The sequence below is a fragment of the Aethalodelphis obliquidens genome, unplaced genomic scaffold (genome assembly GCF_003676395.1).
Source record: "Aethalodelphis obliquidens isolate GAN/ISIS:26980383/991018 unplaced genomic scaffold, ASM367639v1 scaffold66, whole genome shotgun sequence".
Lineage (NCBI taxonomy): Eukaryota > Metazoa > Chordata > Mammalia > Artiodactyla > Delphinidae > Aethalodelphis > Aethalodelphis obliquidens.
Window position 1 is genome coordinate 5,337,508 of NW_020838010.1, and position 24,173 is coordinate 5,361,680.

At 43.7% G+C, this 24,173-nt stretch overlaps 1 protein-coding gene across 3 annotated transcripts in view; it reads right to left on the reverse strand.

Annotated features, from left to right (window-relative positions):
- The window catches only part of AMOT (angiomotin), a 60,662-nt gene that overhangs the window by 20,962 nt on the left and 15,527 nt on the right, over nucleotides 1-24,173 (reverse strand). For all 3 annotated transcript variants that reach the window (XM_027089473.1, XM_027089471.1, XM_027089472.1), the window contains 5 exons: nucleotides 21,745-22,678; nucleotides 15,030-15,537; nucleotides 10,061-10,205; nucleotides 9,141-9,233; nucleotides 6,469-6,614 (listed from right to left, as the gene is read on the reverse strand). In XM_027089473.1, the coding sequence (XP_026945274.1) occupies nucleotides 6,469-6,614; nucleotides 9,141-9,233; nucleotides 10,061-10,205; nucleotides 15,030-15,537; nucleotides 21,745-22,616 (1,764 nt within the window). In that variant the 5' untranslated portion in view covers nucleotides 22,617-22,678. The remainder of the gene's footprint in view (nucleotides 1-6,468; nucleotides 6,615-9,140; nucleotides 9,234-10,060; nucleotides 10,206-15,029; nucleotides 15,538-21,744; nucleotides 22,679-24,173) is intronic.

A 24,173-nucleotide genomic window follows, 5' to 3' on the forward strand; every position in this document is an offset into this window, starting at 1 on the left:
TAGGGCCCTCTATTTTCCTTCATATCTCTCTTAGGTTATAGATCTAGTTCATTTTTCACTACACTCTTGGTGACCAGTTAATATTAAATAACTGTCAAATACAAAAACAAGAATGAGCATAGCTTAGCTGTAACAGTGAAAATATAAAAATAATAAACACACACATTCATAAATGTATTCACTTTGCTTGGAAAGTCAAGATAAGGGTTTCAGATCATTCCTATTAAGAGATAAGTTTTTAAAGGGGAGTCATAAAATTGGGAGGAAGAACAGCAGGAAGGCAACCTATTGAAGAATAGAGCAAATACTCTTGAGCTCAATCAATCATGTTTTTCCATTGCACTTCTGCAATAATTTGAACCCATTCCCAAGCATTTGGCAGATCTCTTAACCCCCTTCTGACTCAGGAAAATCTGATCCCTGCAAATGAATACCACGTGATGGCATCTCTTCCCTCCTTCCAACAACTGCAGATGTCTTTCGAATTTATTTTTTCAAGGATGGCTATACACAAAATTACCTCTAGGGCCCCTAAAGCTACCCATTTGTCTCAGCCATTTGTAAGGAAGTGATTTAATCATCAACCTTCTCCATTTATTCACTGGTGGACAAAGCATAGTATGGGATATTTTGGAATTAAGAGATCTGGGTTTTCTTCTAGATGTATTACTAACTGTATAAACTGTCTGCACTTTAATTTCCTACTCTACTGAAACTTCCAAGCTTCATAGTGGGGATGTAGTAAGTATTTGGAAATATTTTTGAAAGGTTAAAAATACATGGTAGGAATGAATAGGCAGAACACAGAGGATTTTTAGCACAGTGAAAATATTCTGTATGATACCATAATGATGTATACATATAATTACATACATTTACCAAACCCACAGAATGTATACTACCAAGAGTGAACCCTAATGTACACTATGGACTTCGGGTGATTATGTGTCAATGTAGGTTCATCAGCTGTAACAAATGTACCCCTCTGGTGGGGGAAGGTGATAACAGGGGAGGCTGTGCATATGTGGCAGCAATGAGTATATGGGGAAGTCTCTGTACCTGTCCCTCAATTTTGCTGTGAACATAAAACTGCCCTAAAAAAGTAAAGTCTTAATAAATAATAAAAATATATAATATGGATAGAGGGGGTGGGCTACTATTATTAGGTAGATGAACACCAACATATACACACACTCTGATGACTAAAGGACATTGAGACGAATAATACAGAACTAAGTCCAGTGTCACAGAGGCCATCCTTCATTATGTCTGATTTTCATCTTCCCTTCTATCACCCAGAACTCCAAACACTTATGGTGTCACAAATGTCACAACTGAAGTGTACTTTCTTTGCTCCTCTCCTTCATACAACTAAGTTATATGTTACTCCATGAGCCTTCAGTGATTTCCATTTGATCTTATTTAGCCTTGCCCAGGAGCCCACGGCTCCAAGTAAGAGTTCCCTCTGAAGCAATTTGGTAACACTACCCTGGTATTAGCAAGTTGCCTGTGTCCACTGCCAAGAAGCTGTGGTCCTCTGGTAGATATTAAAAGAATTGAAGAGTAAAAAAAAAAACCACGCCTAGAAACTTGCTACCAAGGGAATGGAGTTCATTCTCTTAAGGAGGCTAAAGAAAAATACACGAGACTTTCAATTTGGGAATTTCAAAAGCCAAAATCATAGGAAAAACTGAGAAAATCAAGCTTTGAGAAGTAGCTCCACCTCTATTGGGGGTGGGGAACATAATTTCTTATACTGAGTGGAGCAATACCTACTTCAAAGAAAATATGCTGCCATAAATATGGGAAAAGTCATCCTTAGATGAAATGCCCTTCAAATAAGTCAACAGAACACTCTGGAAGATTCCTGGGTAGATATGTATTTTATCTGAATTCCTATCAATACTCTCAATGCACACATAATTCATACCCTCAGATCTTCTGTCACATTTATAATCCATTATAACAATTGTATGAGTTTTACCTATACCAACAAAATCCTACTGTTTGAGGATTATTTTGGATTAGACATATAAATGTCTATGCCTAGGACATCTTCCTCTAATATTGGCAAAGAAGGAGACTAGTTATTGTGCTGTGTGGATAGGTGTGATAACAGAAAATGATGTATCTCTAAAACCAAAGAGACAAATCAAATAAATGGCAAGAGATCTAGAAATAAGAGAAAATATGAACCATGAAGAATAATGGTGGAAATGAGGTGAAACAATATGAATTTAGTTTTGGAGAATTGAGAGGAGTGGCAAAATGACTCTGGAAAATGCACCGCCACTAAGAGATTTCACTGCAATGTCTAAATGTCTGCACCAGACATTGCAGTTGAGAAAAGGTTAACATTTGGGTCCTTTTTTCCCCTGAATCTCTGTGGCTGTCAATCTAGCCTAAAGCCAAAGAACAAGGCTCACTGGCTCTTTCTGCCAGCCCTCCCACATTCCGCTCTATCCCTTCCTATGCACTCTGCTCAGTAAGCAGCCCACCCGCAGCATCTTCCCTCTTTGATCTTGCCAGGGCCTTTTTCCCACCATCCCTGAAACAATTACCCAAGCAGTGGCTCGGCTCTGGATCATCATAAGACAGCAGCCGGCCAGAAGCCTGGGCTGCCTTGAGCCTTGTGAGTGGATATGCCAGGCATCTGTCAAAACTCTCCAGTGAGGTCAAATTAGTGGGGGGCAGAGGGAGGTCTCTTTGAATGCGAGAATACCATGGTTGCTGTAGGACACAGAATTCTTTTGACTTGGAGTTTAATGAACCTCCACTTCAACAGGACCTACGTGTCCCGAAAGATAAGGGCAGGGATGGAAAGGCACCATTTACGCCAGCCAGCTTCCTGCTGCATAAGCTGTAGATTGGTGGCAAGACCTGGATTATAGTGAATCACCAAAAAACAGATCTGCTCTTTAGAGTGCTATCCCCTTCTCAGCAAGATACCGTATCCCTCGAGGTCAGCAGAGCAGGGTCTGTGAGAGAATCTGTGCTGAACTTGGAAGAGGAAGGAAGTTGTGATTGCGGGAGAAAGTTCTCTGTAAGCCTGAGGCACCATTTCTGTATAGAGCTTAGAGCACAGTGAATGTTGAGTGTCATGGGCAAAAAAAAGACTTAATAGGATTAGAAAGATGGAATGGATTTTAGGAAAAGTATCTAAATGAGGACGTTGTAAAGAGAAAGACATAAATATATGCAAGAGTCTTCAGACCATTAAAGTAGTCATAACCGTTCCCTAACCATCTTTTTTTGTTTATTGAGATATAAATGACTTGTAACATTACATGAGTTTCGGGTGTACAACATAATGAGTCAATATATGTGTCAACCTGACCATCTCGATGCAATGCAAAATAGTTAAACCTGAGTGGCCTTGCACTTAGTAGGCTAAGAATATACTCCCTAGAATAAAGGCTTAATTTGGAAAAGTTCCCCTAATTCTCATTTGCTAAGTAGACTAGAGAGGTTTTCCCTAGAAGAACTTCTAAGGAAAATGCATGGTGCCATTTGTAAGCCATAACTAAATTATCTGTTTCTATGAGACATAGGCAGGCATCTGATATATCCCTCTGCCTTCCAACATGACCTGACTTGAGCCATCTCCAACAGATAGAGGGATATATTTTCTATTTGTGAATACTCTTATTGATTTAGAAATGCTCACTAATTTTGTGAAGGAATCACAATGAAGAAACCTTACCAGATTAGTTCCAGGGCTACCTACTCACCTTAAATACCTCCTAAACGTTCTGTACTTAAAAATTTTACCCCAGGAAAAATGAGACCTAGTGGGGGTTGAGTCACAGCAAAAAAGCAAAACTTCAGTTATCAATTCCTGTCTTTGAAGATAAGGGAAAAGAATGTTTTCCTTTGAATATTATGGAGGAGATAGGACAAATACCACCCAGGAGCAGACTCAGCTCTGATAGGCTACTAAAATGAAAAGGAAAATAGGAATCTGTGGATTTTCCCTGAGATGTGGTTTAAAGCCCCTATATGTGCTAGAGGTGATCTGGCTTGAGAGTCTGGAAGGCATTACATGGCCTCTGCCTCTGATTCCACTGGGTAGAAGCTTGCTCTCCCCATCAAAGGTTCCGCCTCCTTTAGCAACAGCAACTCAGAATTTCCCAACGACTAGACTCCATGCAAAAGAACAGGTTGGATGAGGACTAAAAAATTAACAATAATTGATGAGTTCATGTGAGATATCTCTGACCACTAGATGCCATCATTCAATCCTAGCCCAATATTTAGAGCTTCTTCCTTAAATTGTAAATCTACATATTTTGGAGCAGGGCCTTGGAAAATAACTAAAAATCTCTGGAACAAATTCCCAGGAAAGCCTCAGAAGTCTGAAGTCAGAAATATATGTCAGGCAACTGTTTCAGTGAGGGCTGCCCGGTGGGAACTACAGATTAAGATCCTCTCCATACAAGTATACTATTTCCACGATTAACAACCAGTTACCACTGAGCCCTCAGACACTGCAAACCAAGATGGTTGCAGAATCTTTGTTTCCATTTATCTCCAACTGGAGGGGCACCCTTCCAGGAGGGGCAGTGGGGCTGTTTATATACCCCAATCTCAAAGCAGTCCAGACAAGCTTCTCATAGTCTGTTGAAAAACAGGGGTCCAATGGGTAAAGCAATTTCTTTTCAAATTAAAAGATGCAGAGGTTACTAAATCTGAACAGGCGCCCACATTTTCTTTTTGGGAGTGGAACCAAAGGATGATTCAGACGGGGAGACAGGCAGCAGGGTCTAGGGAATGAAGAGTCATGAGATTCCAGTTTTATTCCTGGCTCTGCCCAAGACTTGCCATGTGACCACCAGCAAACTACTCAGCGGGTCTCTCAGTTTTCCCTTCTCTAAAAGAATACAGTCTTATCCCTGTCCTGTAATTTACTCTGTCATTTCCTTGCAAAAAGGGAAAAGAAGGGAATATATGAGGTATGGTGAAGGGCTGGCTAAAGGGTGTGCTAAGCTCTTAAGACCTGGACACCAAGCATGTACAAGTATCCCTCATTTTCAATAAAGCAACTTGGCAGTATTTCTGATCTAGACAACTGATGAAGCAGACATCAGCCTGACTTTATACAACCTGAAGTTTAACAATTAAGCAATTCAGGTTAAAGGACATCATAGGTTAGATGGCATCACCTACTAGAAAAGCATGAGACCACAATATAGCTCCAACAAGTGTGTTAACACCCACAAAAGAAATCAAAGGATATCTGTAAGTCGGGAGATCTTTAAGAACTAGACATTCTTATTAAGGGAGAGGAAGCAGGCAATGAATGAAAGTAGGAAAGACTCCTCACCTGCAATAGCCAGAATGCTCAAGGTTTGGTCACTAAACACTTTTTTGTAATCTCAAGTTTATAAAGAGTTCAGCTTCTTATAATGGAGGCTATTTTTTTCTTTTAAAACAATTCCAATTTTAGAATAGACAAGTCAGTGAGATGTGAAATTTTCTTTACCAAGTTACATTTTAGCATCATTTTTTTGCTGGAATATACCCATTCCCTGAAGTGCAAAACATCTAAGACCTAGTAGTACTCCAATACAATGACAACTGACATCCAAGATTAATGAATGACAGGCCAGCAGCAAAGTTCCCTCTATTTCATATAAACACAGCTTAGTGTTGCAATTGAGTAACATCTACGTTGAGAGTAATCAGATACATATTAATCAGATGCTTAGTAGTTTGGGGGCCCTTGCATTTGTCAAGGAAAGGCTCCGTCCTTGCACACAAATAACTGAGAACTTCACCCTACCACATACCTACATTCCAGAACCTAGCCAGTAAGAGCCAGGGCAGAGCTCTTGGCCTACCATAAACTGTAAATGGTCCTTGGATCCCATCCTGTGCCAGGCACCCCAAGATTGCTCCTATTCAAAAATCAATCTGCAAAATAAATCCAACAAGAGGCATAGCCCTCAAGATTCATTTTTTTGCCTGAGAGGACCAACTTCCCACTGAGCATGGGGAGACAAGGACCATTCTGATTTCAACATCCTTGGAGTACCTTAAAATATCCGGAATATATATATATATATGTGTGTGTGTGTGTGTGTGTGTGTATACATATGTAAGTGTATATATATATAATATATATATATATATAATCTGTCATAGGCTTAATTTAAGGCAGGGCTAGGTACACAGTCAGAACTTAGGGAAGGCAGGTGTTTAGCTTATTATATGAATGAGCAAATGAAAATTTATCCTTGACCTTGGTGACTTTCTAATCTGGAGCAAAAAGAAGGAACTTGAAGAGAAGAAAAAACAAATCAAAGTCTACTCACATCAGCACAGTTATAACTAGAAGTAGCAGATGGTACCTTCCTGTTGGGGGATGATGCAGCTGCCAGTTCGCCAAAGTGGGGGGCCCCCAGTGCCCTTGGTTCCCCAGCTCTTCTACCCTCAGGCTCATATGCTACCCGAGGAAACTACACATACCTCTTCCTCCAGCTTTACCACCTTGGCCTGGGCGTTGCTCAGGGCCTGGTCTCGGATTTCAATGTGTCGCCTTTGGTCCTCGTTGGTAGAACGGGCAGTGGCCAGCTCCGCTTCCAGTTTCTCCTTCTCCCGTTGGCTCTCCTTATCTATCAGGACATGAAATATCAATACTGCCATTCCAGAGCTAGCTCAAAACCTTACCTGAGCAAAACTGACAATAATCCCCATTACTAGACGCTCTAGTGTTCTCACACACAGCCACAAGAACCAGGACACCAAGGTCTGGACTCTTATCACTGGCTCTACCACTAACTTGCTGTATAAATTCAGAAGTCACTTAACAATGGTGGTTGTGCAGAAGCAGTGAGAAAGTAGATGTAAAAAGTGTTGTGGAAGGTATTATACAAAGAAGAATATACACACATACACATACACACACACATATGTCAGAAGAACAGGTACGCTTGTCTCCTCAATTTTATTTCTCAGTCTTGTCTTGCCCAATGAGCAATTGAGCCTCCACAAATTTTCCCCATTGTTTCCTCATGACAGTATATTAAATTGATATAAAAATGGTATTTCATAAAATGCATAAAACCGCAAATCCCACCCTTTACTCACTAACATGATTTTCTAACTGAGGTCAATCCATGATCACATTGTAGCTACAGATGACCATGACACATGTAGTTATGCCTCATGCCTTTCTAGGTCCCTCTCCTTTTAACTAGGACAGACCTCATACCAGAAACTCAAATGAGAGGTTTTGATTCTCATTGGGAGGTAGAGTGCCCTTCCTCTCAAGACATTGATATATAAGTTTGTAGGAAAGACTTTAATAGGACAGCCTCACCTTCCTTCCCACTCTGACTTTACATATCTATTCAGATGTACCTTGGGAAGAAATAAACATTTGTTGAATACTTATTGCATACCGAGTATTGTAATAAATTAATCCTCAGAACAACCATACACGGCAGGTGTTGTATTATTCTCTTCTCCATCGTGCATATGAGAAAACAGAGCCTCTGAGGGCTTGAGTAACTTGTACCAGGTCCCACAGTTGGAGAGAAAGTAGTGGAGCCCACACTTAAGGCCAGGTTGTTCTAAGCTTTTTGTACTGTACCACACGGCCTTCTCTTAGGATTGCATTGGTCTGGCCTCTTTAGGGGGCCTTTTCAAGAGGGCTTTCTTGGCTCCTGACATACTTCCAACCCTGTGGCGCCCTGTTGACGCCCAAAGGCAAAAGAAATTAAAGTCATGTCCTCTTCCCTGCCTACTAGGTAGAGTCCACTTTTCCCTTCTAGAACCATTTGACAGTCTTTCACCCTGCTGTGAATACAATTTGACCTACTAAATTACCACATTTTATAAACCAGCAGCAGAACTCCTAGGACACCTGAAATACCATCTCCATGCAGGGAGAAGTGTGAAGTAGCAGATCCAGGGCCAAGAATCCATACATTTTCTGTTTTGTTTTATGCTGGGAGGCTGCCACCCTCTCCACCAGTGAAGTGGCTTCCAAGGTAACTGTGACACTGCAAAAGCAACTTCACAACAATTTACACTAAACACTGATGACACCAGAAAAACTACATTCCTTTCTCTAAGACATACTGACAGAGGAACAGGAGGCTCAGGGAAATGAGGAAGAAAAAAAAAAGCCCTAGTTCTAAAGCCAAAGCACAAGAGAACAACCCAGGAAGGGAGGGAGATATTGTTAAGTGAAGATCAAACAACTTGTAAAAGCTGACTGGAAGCCGCATGGAATGACTTGAAAGGGTCATGTGGAGGCCCAGCAAAGATGGGGCCTGACAAGTCCCCACCAAGCGCCCTCCAGCTGGGAACCACACTGGTGGAGGCTAGGGGTAGGGGATACCAACTATGGGCATCTGCCGGAGTCAGGGTAGATCATCTGTTTTCCCCGAAATTCACTCTCCCTATGGACTCAATCCACTGTGTAGTTTTTATTGCTGGTTTTACTGTGGCAATTGGAAAGAATGAGGCATTGTCTAGCTGGGTGGAGTCCATTAGGGACCCGATAAAGAAGAAGATTAATTCATTGTCAGGGTCCTAGGAGTATTTCCAGACAAAGGAAACACTATTAGGAGGAAGACATAGCTCTGCCCTCCCCCACACCCTCCAACTCCACACCAGAGTCACTAGTTGAGGCCTTAGCAGTGGTCTCCCTCCAGCTACCCTTGCAATCCCCCAACATGGAATGATATGATACAATACAGGGTGTTTAAGGGAGCCCCAGGTACAAGTTGGGTATTCTAAGCACTAATCATTAATCCTGCATGTTAATCCCATCTCTTCCAGAGCCAACACATGCAGCCTTCAATGATAAATCCCTTCAATATTAAGGGACCCCAAGTTTATCAAGGTCCTTTTCAGCTAGCATGACAAAAAGCAGGGATTCCAAGGGGCTTCTCTGTTTCAATACAGAAGGAGTTATGTTGATGTGACTAGATGTTGCAGCAAGCAGCCTTCTTGGCCGGAAGGAAAAGAACACAATCTCCCAACTTCATGCTTGAACAGGAAAAAGAATCCTTAGATGACATTCACTCTGCCCTGGCTGTTCTAGAAGGCTAAATAGAACTGTGTAACCTTTTCATACACCTCACTCCCACCCACATATTAATACCTGCAGCTGAAGCTTTCAGACTTACTTTTTGCAAAGAGCTGAGAGATGGTTTTTCTGGTATCTTCTGACCCCTCATATTCCTTCTCTGCAAGCTGCTTGTTGGCCGTCTCTAGACGCTCTGTGGAATTTGGAGACAATCAACAGGGCCCTAAGGACAAACTTCCAAGCACATGCTATTTGCCCTCTAAACAGTGATCTTGGGCAAAACAAGCCTGTCTCTTCTTGTTACACAAGAAGGGGTGACACAGATATAGGTTTGCAAATGTGGATCCCAAAAACCATACTAGACCATGACGGGGAAGGAGGAGGTGAGTACTTTAATACTTTCACTCCTCACTGACAAAACCTTAGTGCAGATTTCTAAATTCCAACCAAGGAATCCATCCCTGAATATATGATAGATTTCATTCACCAGGAAAAAAAATCATCAAAGTTATTACAAAATCTTTAAACCTGGAAAGGAAGAGAGGTAACACAGACTATGGGCACAGGCCAAGTGGGTCCAGGAGACCCAGGAGGGATACTGTCTGATTCACACATCAGTGCATCCCACTTTGATTAAGAAAGCTTAGGACCAGACACTATTGTAGTCACAAAAACCTAGCCTGGTCTATGCTCTGCAATTTGCTGACTATCCTAGTGGGCTGGACAAGACCTAGAAGCCTCGCCATGTGCTCCTTAGCTTAGCCCTTCCCTTCACCATCCTTTTTTTTAAATTGAAGTATAGTTGATTTACAATGTTGTGTTAATTTCTGCTGCACAGCAAAGTGATTCAGTTATACATATTTATATATACATTCTTTTTTTATATTCTTTTCCATTATGGTTTATCACAGGATACTGAATATACTTCTCTATGCTATACAGTAGGACCTCGTTGTTTACAGTAGGACCTTATTGTTCCCTTCACCATCTTGACTGATGCTTCAGAAGTGATTCCCTCACCTCTCAGATCCCTGTTGAAGTCATGCATCCTTCGAATCTCGCCCTCAAGCTTGTTTCTCATGGCTTTCTCCAGGGCCTCTCTTTTGGAGGATGACTTCACAAGGTTCTCATATGCCTCTGAGACACGCTGGATTTCTGTCTCCACCTGAACAACAACAAAATGAAAGATAGTGATGATGACAGGAAGTTGATGGGGAAGACGATCTGAAAACATATATGTAAATCCTTAATGACAACTTCTCCCAGGGCTTTACAGATGGCCAGGAGGCAAGCATAACACAGTCAGATGAGAAAAGTTTCCTGGAAGAATTTCTAAGTTCAACTTTGAGCTCAGTAATTAACTCACCAGGTCACGAGATTTCCTCAGGTTAAAAACAAATACATGTTTCTGCCTTCAGAGAAGGTGGTAGGAGAGGATAAATTTCATAAGTATAGTTATAAATGATTTTCCTTTCCAAATAAGAATTTCTTAATTTTGAAAATATTAATAATAATGTATATAGGTATTGCAGAGCGTTCAAAGGGCTTTCATATGTTTATTTCAATCCGGGATGATATTGGCCTACACAAGGGTACCTCTCCCCATTTTAGCAGAGAGAAGACTTCAACGGCCTTTTCTAGAGCAAGTCAGTGGCAGAGGTGAACCCTAAAACCCCGAAGCCTCAGCCTCATGTAGTTAGTTCAGTTCAATTTAACAAACATTTACCAGGGGCCAAGTATTACAAGAACTCTTTAAAGCACTGTAGGGTGTGTAGATATGAATGAGGACATTATAACTGCCCTCAAGAAGCTTTCAGTCTAATCAAGTAAAAGAATATAGGGAAAGATACATTATTAAGAAAAGTAGGAGTAAAGTTATAAAGTGTAGGGGAGGAAGAGGTTATTCCTGCGTGGGGGTGAAGTGAGAGGAGAAGAATTTCAGGGAGGAGGTGGCATTTAGAGTCGGATCCTGAAAGCTGGGTCAGATTTCAATGAGCAGAGGTGAGGGGAAGGGTATTCTATTCTGAGTGAGCGAATGCATTCCCAGAATGACCAGTAGTCTCGTTTGGCTGGACACTGTGGGGTACACAGGGGGAAGCTGGTGAGATCTGGCTGCAAAGACAGATTGGAGTCAGATCATAAAAGGGCTTTAATGCCAGGCATTTGGACTTTATCCCGTAGTCAGTGGGAAACCAGAACAGATTTTTTAACAGAAACTCACGATCAGAGTTGTTAACAGAAACTCATGATCAGAGTTGTGTTTTATGACACCCCAGCAAATCTTGTAAAAGGGAAACACACACACACACACACACACACACACACACACACACACACACACACAAAACCTCAAAGAGAAAGGGTCCTGCCCTGAATCAGCCCAAATCTGGAAGAAAATAAGAAATTAGACTCCAGAGTCTTTCTGGAACCAGTAGAGTTTCATTGCACATATCACAACCACAGAGATATTTGCATATGATTTGTATAAGATAAGTAAACCTCATGGCCTATTAAGCAATTTTCAAATAAAATTTGACTCCTGCAACCATTCTGCATTCCTTCTCAGCTTTCCACTATCCTCCTTAACAAAGCTCAGGCTACTTTATGGGGAGAAATATCAGGCCCCCCGTGGGAGACTCGGAGAAAGGTGGGGTTACCAAACAACTTAGATTCCACCTGTCCCAGCTCCAAAATGATGCCTGAGGCAGGACTGCCTGCAAACGAATGAGGATTACACCACAGAAAAGAGCAGACTTGAGAGTGTTTTTCTCCTTGCAGATGGCACCAAGATAGCAGCACAGAAGGTGAAAACTGGTGAATGGCATTTAGAGACAAGATCTGCAAGGCCTGAGCCTGATAAAGCTTTTGCATGAAATTCAAGTGCTCAGTAGAGAAAATACACATTTCCATTTGAAAGAGCAGGCTTGGTATTGGTCTGCTCTGGGCAGCCTTTAGGGTACAAGGGTTTCCAGTGCCCCACAGAATGCCACACCTGGAAGGCAGTCCCCATTTTTTGTTTGTTTGTTTATGGTTTTTTATTGAATTATATTTGATGTACAATGTTATGTTACAGGTGTACAATATAGTGATTCCCAATTTTTAAAGGTTATACTCCATTTATAGTTACTATAAAATATTGGCTATATTCCCTGTGGTGTACAATATATCCTTGTAGCTTTTAAAAAATATTATTTATTTTATTTATTTTTGGCTGCTTTGGGTCTTCGTTGCTATGCGCGGCCTTCTCTAGTTGTGGCAAGCAGGGGCTACTCTTCTTTGCAGTGTGTGGGCTTCTCACTGCGGTGGCTTCTCTTGTTGCAGAGCATGGGCTCTAGGCACGCAGGTTCAGTAGCTGTGGCTTGTGGGCTCTAGAGCACAGGCTCAGTAGTTGTGGTGTGTGGGCTTAGTTGCTCCGTGGCATGTGGGATCTTCCCGGATCAGGGCTCAAACCCGTGTCCCCTGCGGTGGCAGGCGATTCTTAACCGCTGCGCCACCAGGGAAGCCCTGTACCTTATTTTACACACAATAGTTTGTACTTCCTAATCCCCTATCTCTCTCTCTCTGCTCCCCCTTCCCCTCTCCCCACTCTTAACCCTAGTTTGTTCTCTATATCTTTGAGTCTGCTTCTTTTTTGTTATATTCACTAGTTTGTTTTGTTTTTTAGATTCCACATATAAGTGATAATGTACAGTATTTGTCTTTCTCTGTCTCACTGATTTCACTAAGCATAATGCCCTCCAAGTCCATCCATGTTGCTGCAAATGGCAAAGTTTCATTCTTTTTTATGGCTGAGTAGTATTCCAGTGTGTGTGTGTGTATGTGTGTGTGTGTGTGTGTGTGTGTGTGTGTGTGTGTGTGTGTGTGTATACATACCACATCTTCTTTATCCATTCATCTGTTGATGGACAGTTAGGTGGCCTCCATATCTTGGCCATTGTAAACAATTTTGCTATGAACATTGGGATGCATGTATCTTTTTGAATTCGTGTTTTTGTTTCTTGCGGATATATACCCAGGAGCGAAGTTGCTGGGTCACATGGTAGTTCTAGTTTTAGTTTTTTGAGAAACCTCCATACTGTTTTCCACAGTAGCGACACTAATTTACATTCCCACCAATAGTGTACAAGGGTTCCCTTTTCTCCTCATCCTCGTGGAAGGCTGTCCCTTTACTCAAGCTGTTCAGAGGACTCTTTCAAGATGTTGTACCGATCCTTTCCCTACCCTCTTTGTAGATACTGTTCCCTCCAAAAGGGCAAGTTGTACATCTGTCAACAGGACCTTCCAGGAAAAGAAGTCACAGAAGGGCGTATCCATTGGTTTGGTCTGTGGGCAGGGGAGAGGGAGGATGGTGGTGGGTTTCTAGACTTATTCTGTCTACTTATTCCCCTCATGAGCCTCGGGCCTTCTTTTTTCTAGCACCAGCTGATATCTACCTTATTCTCCCCACTTTCTTTGTCCTCTTCTCCCCAACCTGTGCCTCTAATGCACTGCAGCACTGGGTCGGCCTTCACTTCTCCCAACACTCAAGCTGTCCCGATTACGCTTGGTTGAGGCATTTTTCCCCATACTGGGGAACAAAACAACAACCCAAATCCTATTCTGCTCCGCTTTCCTGCCACCCACCCTCCCCCTCAAAAAAAAATTCACCATCCTCTGGCAAAGAGAGCCTGCAGAAGATCTGGGTCCATCATCTGTTTACTGCATCAAAGATGGGGTCAGGGCCACCATGAATAGAGAGTTTAGGGAGCAGTATCAACTGTTAAACCTAATCAGCCAATAGGCCAGTCTGCTTCTAGTGTGTGAGTATGATTAATTTATTGTACCAATGTGATGGGGGGGCAGGTATGAGAGGAGGGAGAAAATGTTAAATTATGGGCAAAGCTGGGAAGAAATATTTCTTACCCAACAACCCCCATCCAGACTTGGGAACACTGGGTAGGTGGTAAGCATTTTTTGCTACATAAAAATACTTAGCTGATAGTAAGCCCTCCTCTTCATTAGGACCCAGATCTGGTGTTTACATATTGTCAGCTTCATTCAGGCCCCTGAAATTTCCACTCCTGGGTGTCTTCTAAGGACAGAGTCGCTGAACAATACCAGGCAACATTCCTTCCCTCCTCCACCTTCACCCTCACCTCCCTGAACAGTCTGCATTGTCAGGAGATCAAACCACAGGAGCTCCACAATGACAAAAGCTGTAAAGAGGCTGCCAAAGGCATAACCCCATTCACCAACAGCCACTGGAAGCCAAGAGGTAAGGTTCCTAGCTTAGGGCACTCAAGAGCTAAAGTCCCAGCCGCAGTAGACTCAGGAGGGGCCCAGGAAAGAATGTGAACTTGGGACATACACTCCTTTTGCTACTTCCTCAGCCTAGGGCTGTCACCTGTCACCCAGCTGTGGTGCTAAGCCCCTCCTGCCCCCCACACACACCAGAGAAAGAGAGCAGATGTTGAATTTGATCTGCAGGGAAGGACCAAAGCAAGAAGAGGGAAAAGGAAAGGGTGTTGAAAAAGGGTTACTGTGAGAACTGCCACTCGGAAAAGTACTCTAAGCCCTTTCCAGAACAAGGCAGGGCAGGATCTAACTTCAGTGGTGAGATTTTTCTGGGAACTATGGGTTTATATTTAACATTCAAAATCAGTATTTGGGAAAATATAATCAAAAGGAAAAGTCTTTATGCTGGCAGGTCCTTCACCTACACAGACCTCTCCGGTGTTCTTGACTTTCTGAAGCAGTTTCTCTGCCTTTCGTATTTCTCAAACACTCAATTAAGCTTTCTTGAAGGCTGTGGTGTCTGCGAAATGTTACTTCTACTAGAAAGACAGGCAGAAGGCTTTTCCAAAGTTTGCTCCATCTATAACCTTGAAATATAAGAATCCTGAAGATGCGCCCATAAGTCATGCAGGGACCCACAAGTGGAGACTTTTACATCGATATTAAACCAATAAGATTTCAAAAAGACTCAAATATCCCCATAGGGGGGCCTCACCTTCTGCAGTCTCGCCACCTTCTCATAGCATCCTTCCAACTCCTGCCGCAAGTTCCGGTTCTCATCTGAGAGAATCTCAACCATCTGCTGGGCTCTGGAAACAATGGCAAAAGGGTCGGCTGGCATTGGCTGATACGAAGCAGACGACTGCTGAGCCCGAGGCATAGCTGAATAGGCTTCTCCTGGCTGCTGCTGCTGCTGCTGCTGGTGATGGTGGTGATGGTGTGGCGGCGGTGGTGGCTGCGGCTGCTGCTGACTCAGGCCAGGCTGGGGGAGACGGTAATGATCCCCCTGGTGAGCCTGGTTAGCAAGGAAATGCTGCTGCGGCCTAGGCAGGTGAGCTGAGTGGTCTCCTTGGTTTGGGACCAAGGGGTGTTGGGCAGGAGATAATCTAGTGGATGGTGGAGACTGCAGCAAGGGTAAGGAACCCCCAGATGTGAGGGAAGAAGTAGGGCTGTGAGGCTGAGAGTTCCGGGCTGACAACGGCAATGAGATGTCCTGCGCTGGCCTGGAAAACATGGAGGGTGTGCTCAGGTTAAGCTCCCTCTAAAGGCACTGGGGAGAGGGGCACAAGAAAGGGAGAAGACGAGGCTCCCAGGGCCCCCAGGCAGCTGAGAAATGAGGAGCAGGAAGGGTTAGACTACGGGGTCCTGTGAATACCTGACCGACAGAGGTGTGATCCCATGCAGGATGGAACCAGAAGATCTCCAAGGTTGCTTTATGAAAATCTAAGCGATGCATCCTTGTACACTGGTTATTCAAGGGGAAGCATTTCAAATTCGTCTTCAACTAGGTAACTGTCACCTCAGGATTTTAAACTAACCCTTTGCTGGCATTCTGTATGTGGCCCAGCACACAGAAAGAGTCACAGTTAGAAAGTTCGTCCCACTTGCGCAGAAGGAAACGGCAAACCGTCATCAAAACAACCCTTCATCGTGTTATCTGCAACTTTCTCGGATAATTCATATAGTCACAAAAAATTACTTGAGGATATATAGGTACTTATTACATTAGAGACACCAAATAATTATTGTTGATTACAGTTAATAATTGAATGATGCCTTTAGCAGCAATAATCCCAAGATTTGGAGGGGGTTACAGGCAACGCTACCGTACTATTTTTGACTTAACTGAATCACAAAATGTAAGGACTGGAAAGGCCTTAAAGAAATCCTTTAGTTCAACTCTGTCATTGGACAGAGGGGGAAACTGAGGTACAGAGAGGGGAAGTGATCTGCCAAATATTACAGGGTGAGTTAGTGGCAGTTCCAGGGTAGAACCTAAGTCCCATTTTCTGGTTCTTTCCACTACTATAATGCAATGATTTCCACTGATGTTCAGATTCCCAGCCTATTGCTTATAGAAAGTTCTAGAAAGAGAACTTTGGTACGTGGTTTAATGTGACTCTTCCATTTTTGTACCTAATACTGGACTATCAGCCATTAAGGGAAACAATCAGAGTATGCAGATGGATCGCTTCTACCATCACCACGACCAGGAAGAATATGTCGGTATACACTGAAAACAAAAAAACTTGTTCACCCCCTAGCCCATGCCCAGCTACCCTCATATACTCCCACATCCTGTGGATGCCTGTCCTACAGTTGATATTTCTCAATCCGGGGAAGACAGATGGCTAAGAGCACAGGATTTGGATCCCAACAGAGTTTGGAGACCTTTCCTACTGCTTACTAGCTGTGTAACCTTGCTCAAGTTACTTCATCTGCATGAACCTATTTTGTTCCCGAGGTCACAAATGAATTACAAAAATACTGGACTCTTCTCAGTTTTGAGCTCCATAGGAATTACAAAGAGTCTCATATCTACCTCCCAATGAGAATGGTTGACCCTGTTAGTGATTTTACTTATGGGATATCCACTTAATCTTTGCACTAAATTGCATAAAATTTGTGGTGAAACTGGGACGCATCACCAGGAGCAATTAACTTTTAACAGGCATTCCAGATGCTAAAGCACACCCCTCCCACACACACTCCAGTTGTCATTACTGTTCATTTATCTCTCTCTACAAGAGATCCTCACTATGAGGGATTTTTACAGCTACAAAACCATTCCAAACACTTGCTCACAGATATCCAATAACCCAGATGTTCGCCAGAGCCCTCGAACCTGCTCAAGCCGAAGGCTGTCTCTCAGCCCCATCAATGTGTCTGGTGTACCCACATTCTTCCAATTTCACACATCTGTCACTATAAATAATTGTTGAATATTGAAGAGGGAAAAGTTTTTGTAGACAGAAGAATTTACATGGTTTTTATGATTACAACTGGAAAGTTGCTACCGTACATAACCGTTATGTCGAAGAGCTCAAAGCACTCATTCAATCAAAAGCCTGGGAGCTGTTTATAAACTTATTTGGGGGAGAGTCTTTCTGCATTTTTCATGCTGTGGATCTTCAGTTTCCTCAGAGGTAAAATGGACTATGTGCTCTCCTTCCACTTCTAGTAAGAGCTATTATAATTTATATATATCCCTAGAGTTAAAGCATGATGTCCTGGGATTTGCTGGGGCTTTTGTATATCTTGCGGAGAAAAGAGGGGCTTAAATTTCATGTTCTTCAATCCAGATTTCAAATTTTAAGGGGTAAATGACCATATTAACCTTCATCCTCAGTGCCACGGTTTGGAAACCCAAGGCCCGGGAGGTGTTCTCTTTTAAAGACTGAATGCCCAGTTGTGAACTGGGCCTCCTTCCCACAGCTCCCCTGGGTCCCATCAGCAACCCAGACCTCTCTCTCAAACAGACCAGCCACTGGCCTCCCTCCTGCCCTGGCCTCCCTCCTGAAAGGCCCCTCCATGCCCTGGACAGAACATGGCCTCCCAGGGGCCTCGGGAAAGGAGAGACCACAAGGTCTCTGGGAGGAGGTCTCCAGGGTAGGATAAGCCCAGGATGGCAGTGGCCCCAGCCACGACTCTGGGCTCTGCCTAAAGATAAGTGGAGAAAAGGCAGCTGCCCCTTGGGTTCCCCAGGCTGGAAAAGGGAGCAGATTTCAGTGCACCGTGATGTTGGGAAAACCAATGCAGTCCGTCCCTGGCAGGTTTGCAAACACGAAGCAAGGTTTGGGCAGTCGCAAAAGGAGAGAAAGCCCTCCAGCCAACGAACTCCATCTGGACTCCGGCATCCGCCCACCATGAAAAAGTAGGACAGTATTAACACTCCTGTGAATTTCCCCCTGAGAGAAGGGGACTGAGGAATGATGGGAGTGGGAGCGAGCTGGGGGAATGTCAGAGGAAGCAAAACTACACTCAAGATTAAAAAATAATCAGAGTAATAGTAATAATAAAGGTGGCAGCTGGGTGAGCGGCACACTCCCCAGGTCCTTCCACTGCACAGCAGCAGGAATCTCTCCCCACTGACACATTAACCAGGAACAACAAGCCGCTTGTAGACCACACAATCACATGATCCCATGGACGCCCTGACCTGCCTCCCTGCCCCTTCCCTCCCTTCATCCTCCTCCTTCCTAAGACAACCTGGGCCCCAGGTGCTCTGCGGAAAAGGAGACCTGACATATACGCAGGAGAGAGGCCAGTGACCAAAATCAGCATCTCCTCAAAGCCGGGGGAAATCCCTCCCAGAGACAGCTTGTGAGGACACAAAGGGAAAGCAAAAGCAGATCCAGTGAGCTGACACAGCAACTTCCACCCTGCCACCTCTCTGACTGGAGCCCCTGCCCTTCCCAGACACACAGCCCCCCACACACACCCCCAAAGCACACTATACACTCCTGGCCTACACGTGTGCAAGCCCGCACATGCACACTCTCACCAGAGCAGGTGCCAACAGCCTGGAACCCAATTTATTCTCCCCACAGAAACTGTGCCTTTCCCAGGCTCTGTGATGGTTACTCTCTGAATCCTGGAGAGGGCTGCAAATTCCTGATTGTTTCTCTTGAACAACCAGCTCCGCTCTGAACTACAGAGTTAGGTCACCCTTAGATTCCACTAAAAAAGGATTTCAAGAAACCTCAGATCTGGGCATGATTTCAACAATTGAAAGGAGGTGGCTGCTTTACAAACAGAAAGGATTTAATTTTTAAAAACAGTTGATAAATGTATAAACCCCGGATGCAGAAAAGGCTCAGCACTTAGAAAGACAAAGATTCAGAAAAGTTTTAATTCTTCAGATGGCTTGGCCTTGTTTCCCATCTGGAGTTCTGGGCATTCAGGATATTTATTTTTTAAGTGGGGAGGAGGGCATAGGGAAGATGAAGTAATAAAAAAGACTGTTTATAACGTTTTGTTCATTTTAACAGTAAATCTCTAGCATTTCACCGCACCTCTAAAGGCCAACAAAGGTTTTTTGAACAATTTGTTCAAAGAGCTTACTCTGAATCTTGATCTGTAATTTGTGGATTAAGAACTAAGGATTTTGTCTTCTAATCGTTTGGTGCTAGCGGCAGTTACTTGGAAAGGTACTCACAAACTGTCCTGCTAGTTGGTTCAAGGAAATAAAGGAGGAAAAATGTACCACCACCTAAAAGTGGTATTACTTACGGAAAGCAATTCAAGGACCTCCCATTGCCAGTAATTTGTCAACAGGTGCCACACCCTCACCCCAGGCTCTGCAAAAATTTTATTGCCAGAGTTTGTCTGCTGCAGACCCAAAGCTCACAAAGAGCATCTTCTGGTTAGGATTGTCTTAGGCTTGATTACTCTTTGAGCCTATCAAGCACCCTATTCCTCTCCCATAGAGGAAAAAAAAAAAACCTGTTCCAGCAACCCTGTGTATTAAAATACCGCTCAAGAGAGGGTAATCAGCGTGGAATCTACTGCTTTGGGGAACAGAGCGAGAGAGCCACAGATAACATAGGAGGGAGGAGAAAATACAAATACCTTCCAGTTAAATATATGCAGCTAAGTTTCTCTGGTGGTTTAATCAGTATGGGGAGGAAAAAAAATCTCTCTTTGGGCTCCTTAATATTTTTTTAGGCAGATCAAAGGGCTTTTCTATCTAGCTTCAAACACTGTGGGAGTCATTTCAGATCACAAACAATGCTAGTGAATGAGTTCTGAAAATAGCTTTCCTGGGAAGGCGGGCCATGTGTTGAGCGGGGCTTGGATTCTGCTCCACACCCCAGCCAACACACTCCCCTCCCACAAGGCAATACGCTTACAGCCCACTCACATACAGGAGGGAGTCCCACACACTCTTCCATGTTGCTGAAGAGAGCAAAATAAACCCCCCCAGCTTCACTGCCATGTTGCTGGTTTGGATGGGTTTCCATTAAGCTAAGCAGTCCAATGGACCAACCCCTCCCTGGGTCTTCCATTTCGTTGGGCAGATGGGAATTGGGTTCTTGCTCATTTAAACCGGAAGGGCCCCGTCCATTACCCCATTTCCTGTTTCAAGCCACTTATCAGACATTAGGCTCCTGCCCTTTGAATGCTGCACAGAGGAGGTTGAAAAAGGTTAGGAAATCAGCCTGGGTTAAGGAATTAAAAAAATCCTAAACTGGCAAAGTTAGGGGTGGAGCCCAAAGTGAATTGCCTCTGGCTAAAAAACAGGGCCTAGAGGTGAAAGAAAATGAAATACCAGGAAATGCCAGGTGCATTCTCTTACCTTCACCCTACTCCACCCACTGACTGCCTTCTTTCTTGAGTCACCCACTATACTTCAAGCCAAGAGACTCTTTCCCAAATGAGTACGAGGGGACAGGAGGCAAAAAGTTAGGCATCAAAGAGATCACAGGCCTCGTCTAGGGGCTGCCTATGGAAAAAAGCCACCCATAACTACCCATGGTAACAAGGCAGGAATACCACACATAACTGCCATCATTTTTGCCCAAGGTTGAAACCTTCCCTCTGTCCCATATGCTGAAATACTCCTGACTGGAGACATGGCCCCAACAGGAACAATGAACAGAATTATAGAATCCTAAGGTCTGGTTGATACAGCAATGAGTCAATCGGTCCCTGAATAATTCAGAAGTACATTTAGGAATTAATGAATATACAAAACAGTCCTCCTGAACTAATGGCAAGTTGTACAGAAGCCATGGGAATATTTTTCCTTCTGCATTTTAGCATCTATATGATATGAGGTGAATTTGACTTAGATGTTTAAAAACGTCACCGGCAGCTAACAAACTCTCTACAGAAGAAAGATGAAGCAGTCCAGACTTCAGGAACTGCAAGGAAGTACACGGCAAGTCACATTCTGAACCTGCACATATATAGTTCTCCCAACAATATCTGGATGTTTGTTTAGTGTCTGAGAAAATCATACAAATTCTGCAGAAAGATCTGTTTGCAAAAATTAGTGAAGAGAGCTTTGTGGAGGAGAATAAATGAAAGTGATAGGATATTCCAGACTCAAGCGCAAGATAATTTACTTCCCCTCAAAGAAGGGCTTAATAACTCACAAGAAGAGGAACACTGACTCTTCCTTCAATATCTGAGGAGACCGGACAGCGAAAATCTGCTGAAATCAAGACTTGTGCTCCTGTTCAGCCACTAGGCAGCTGGGGCCATGCTCAACCTATAAAGTCAAGGGTATGTTAATACAGGGCTAGTGACTGCTGAAGAGGCTAGAAATTCAGGTTGGCAGGAAATTTGCTAAGCCAGGGGCCAGCCATGCACTGCAGAGTTCGTTATACCAAACACCTGCCCATTCCTTCCCTTAAGATTCCCAACACACAGCAGAAGCTGGTTGGGGATGAGGTCAGGGAATGACAGAAAGGGAACTCTCTTACCTGGCTGCTCCATACTCAGGGGGATGCTGATACCTCATCAGTTGCCCCTCTGTTCTCCCTGGCTGGTTCAGACGATGCTCACTATAGAAGTGCCCTGGCTCTTGGGGCTTGCACACTACAGATTGGGGTGGCATGCCCTTGAAGGGATACTCTGGTGGGGGGCCTCGGTGTTCCATGCCCTTCAGGCTATGCTGGCTGGGAGGTGGCCCTTGGGCCTTGTAGAATTCACTGGAACTTGTGGGATTCTTGTAGAGGTCATTGGGTTGTGGTGGGGAGAGGGGAGCGCTGGTAACAGGCGGATGAGCCTTAACTCCACTGGTGGCCAGTGACATCTGCATTAGTCGTTCACTCAAGGAGCGAACATGTCCTTGCTTAAGGTCTCTGAGTCCTTCATCCTGATGCATCTTTCCAGGATTGAGCCGCTGAACTGACGGGCGTCCCTCAGTCCTCATCTTCTGGTTGGTCACTCCAGTGACATAGAAGGCAGCTCCGACACTGGCATGCTGTTGGCCCCGAAAGTACTGGGACTGGACCTTGGCTTCCTCATAGGTCGGGAGTTCTTCATTATTCTGCATTCGAGGGGAAAGCTGCTTCTCCATGATGATGTTTTCTGACTGGATTTCCTGCCCCTGGGGTTCTTGTCGAGCAGCATGAGCCACAAGCTGTTGGTGGTGGTCTTGGGGACTCAACACATCATTCTGAGGGCCTGGGTTCCCACTGCCACTGGGGAAAGGAGGGCCGTTCCCTGTGGCTTGCTGGTGTATGGCAAGCAGGTTGCGATTCTCATTAGGATTGCCATAGCGGAGCTGCTCTTGTAGCAGACGCTGCAATACTGTGGTTCCTCCACTTGGCTGTTCTTCAGAATTTCTCATCTCTATTGCTGGTGGTGCCTTGTGAAGAGAGAGAGAAATTGGGCACCTGGGCTGCCCTTGACCTGGGAAGGGGAAACAGGAAGCTTAACATCCAGGTGATGGATAAATCAGTCCTCTAAAGGGGAAGAAAATGGGTATTTGGGGGTGAGGATTCCACTGCAGAGACAAAGTAGAGAACTGAATCTAGAATTAATCAGTTAATCGTTGGTGGCTTCTGGCTCTAACATTGACATGATGAGGAACTTGGAGGCATAAGAGCCCTCTGTTTCCTCTTTTACTTTTAGCCTGGGTTAAGTATTCAATCTTGACTTAACTCCTAAAAGCACTGGGGAAACGTGAAGCACCCAAGTAGGGTGATCAGAGAGGGCAATTTTCCTAGGTCCTTACAAAGTTCATCTCTCTGTATTCTACTGAAATGAAAAATCCAACTCTTATGGTTGTGGCAGCGGGGGAAGGACCATGAGGGAAATTACCCCATAGGCAGGATCTGTAAAGCTGTTCAGCATGTGGAGGGAGCTACAAAATGCCAAATAATAACTCAAATAAATACAAAGTGAAGAGAGCTTGGCTTGCACCAGATAGAAATGATCTCTGCTTGATGCAAATCTTTTTCTCTGATCTCATAAAACTCTGAAACATATCTTTTTTTAAAAAATCCTTTTTGTATTGTCCATTTTGGATACTCCTTAGCTTAGTAAGAGAAGGGCTTGGGAGAATTGTTATTGACAAAGTTTCTCTTTCAGCCATCCAGAAATAGTCATTGAGAATTTGTTGTTGTTGTTGGGTGGGAGGAGCTTAAAGGGGAAGCCCTCTTTATTTGAAGTGTGCCACTGACAGCATTTAGAAATTGAAAAACTAAAAGGTCATCCTTCTGGAAAGGATATGATTACCATATCCCTTCCCCCACCCCAATTCTTCTTAGGGAGATAATATGGGTTGAGTGAAATGGATATCAGTAGTAAAGACAACTTAAAACTCAAATTCTAATCATGCTATGGGTTTACAGGTTAACCTAAGCAATTGATTCCTCTTTTCTTGGCTTCTGTTTTCCCACCTGAAAAGTGGTAGTAGGTGACCTCTCTCTTCTCTCTCTCTCTGCACGGCACAGTCTATGCAAATTCATTAGAGGCTCATAAAATCTTTGGACAGAATCTGTCATGTTAAGTCCTGCAATTCAATACTAATATTCAGTAGTGAAACTTTCACTTCAAGGATCTTAAGTAGTGTTGGAGAATGGACATGATGTCACACAAAAAGTCACAATGAGGTCAACCTAACCAGCCTCGGGTTCCTAGATGAGAACTTTGGAGTCCTGGCTCCCAGGCCCTGACTTCTATGATTTGAAATAGTCTCCAGTCTCTCTGGAAACATGACCCCTTTTCCTTTAGTCTTGCAGGGAGTGACCCAGAAGATGCGTGTGGTAGATGGAAAAAGGTCATCCCCCCTCCTTTTGCACTTCTTGCATGATTACTGCTACCTGGTTTCTAATTGTTCTATTGAGTAGTTTCACCCTACAGTTAACCTTCCAAAGGCCCCTTTTAAATCCCATTCATCATA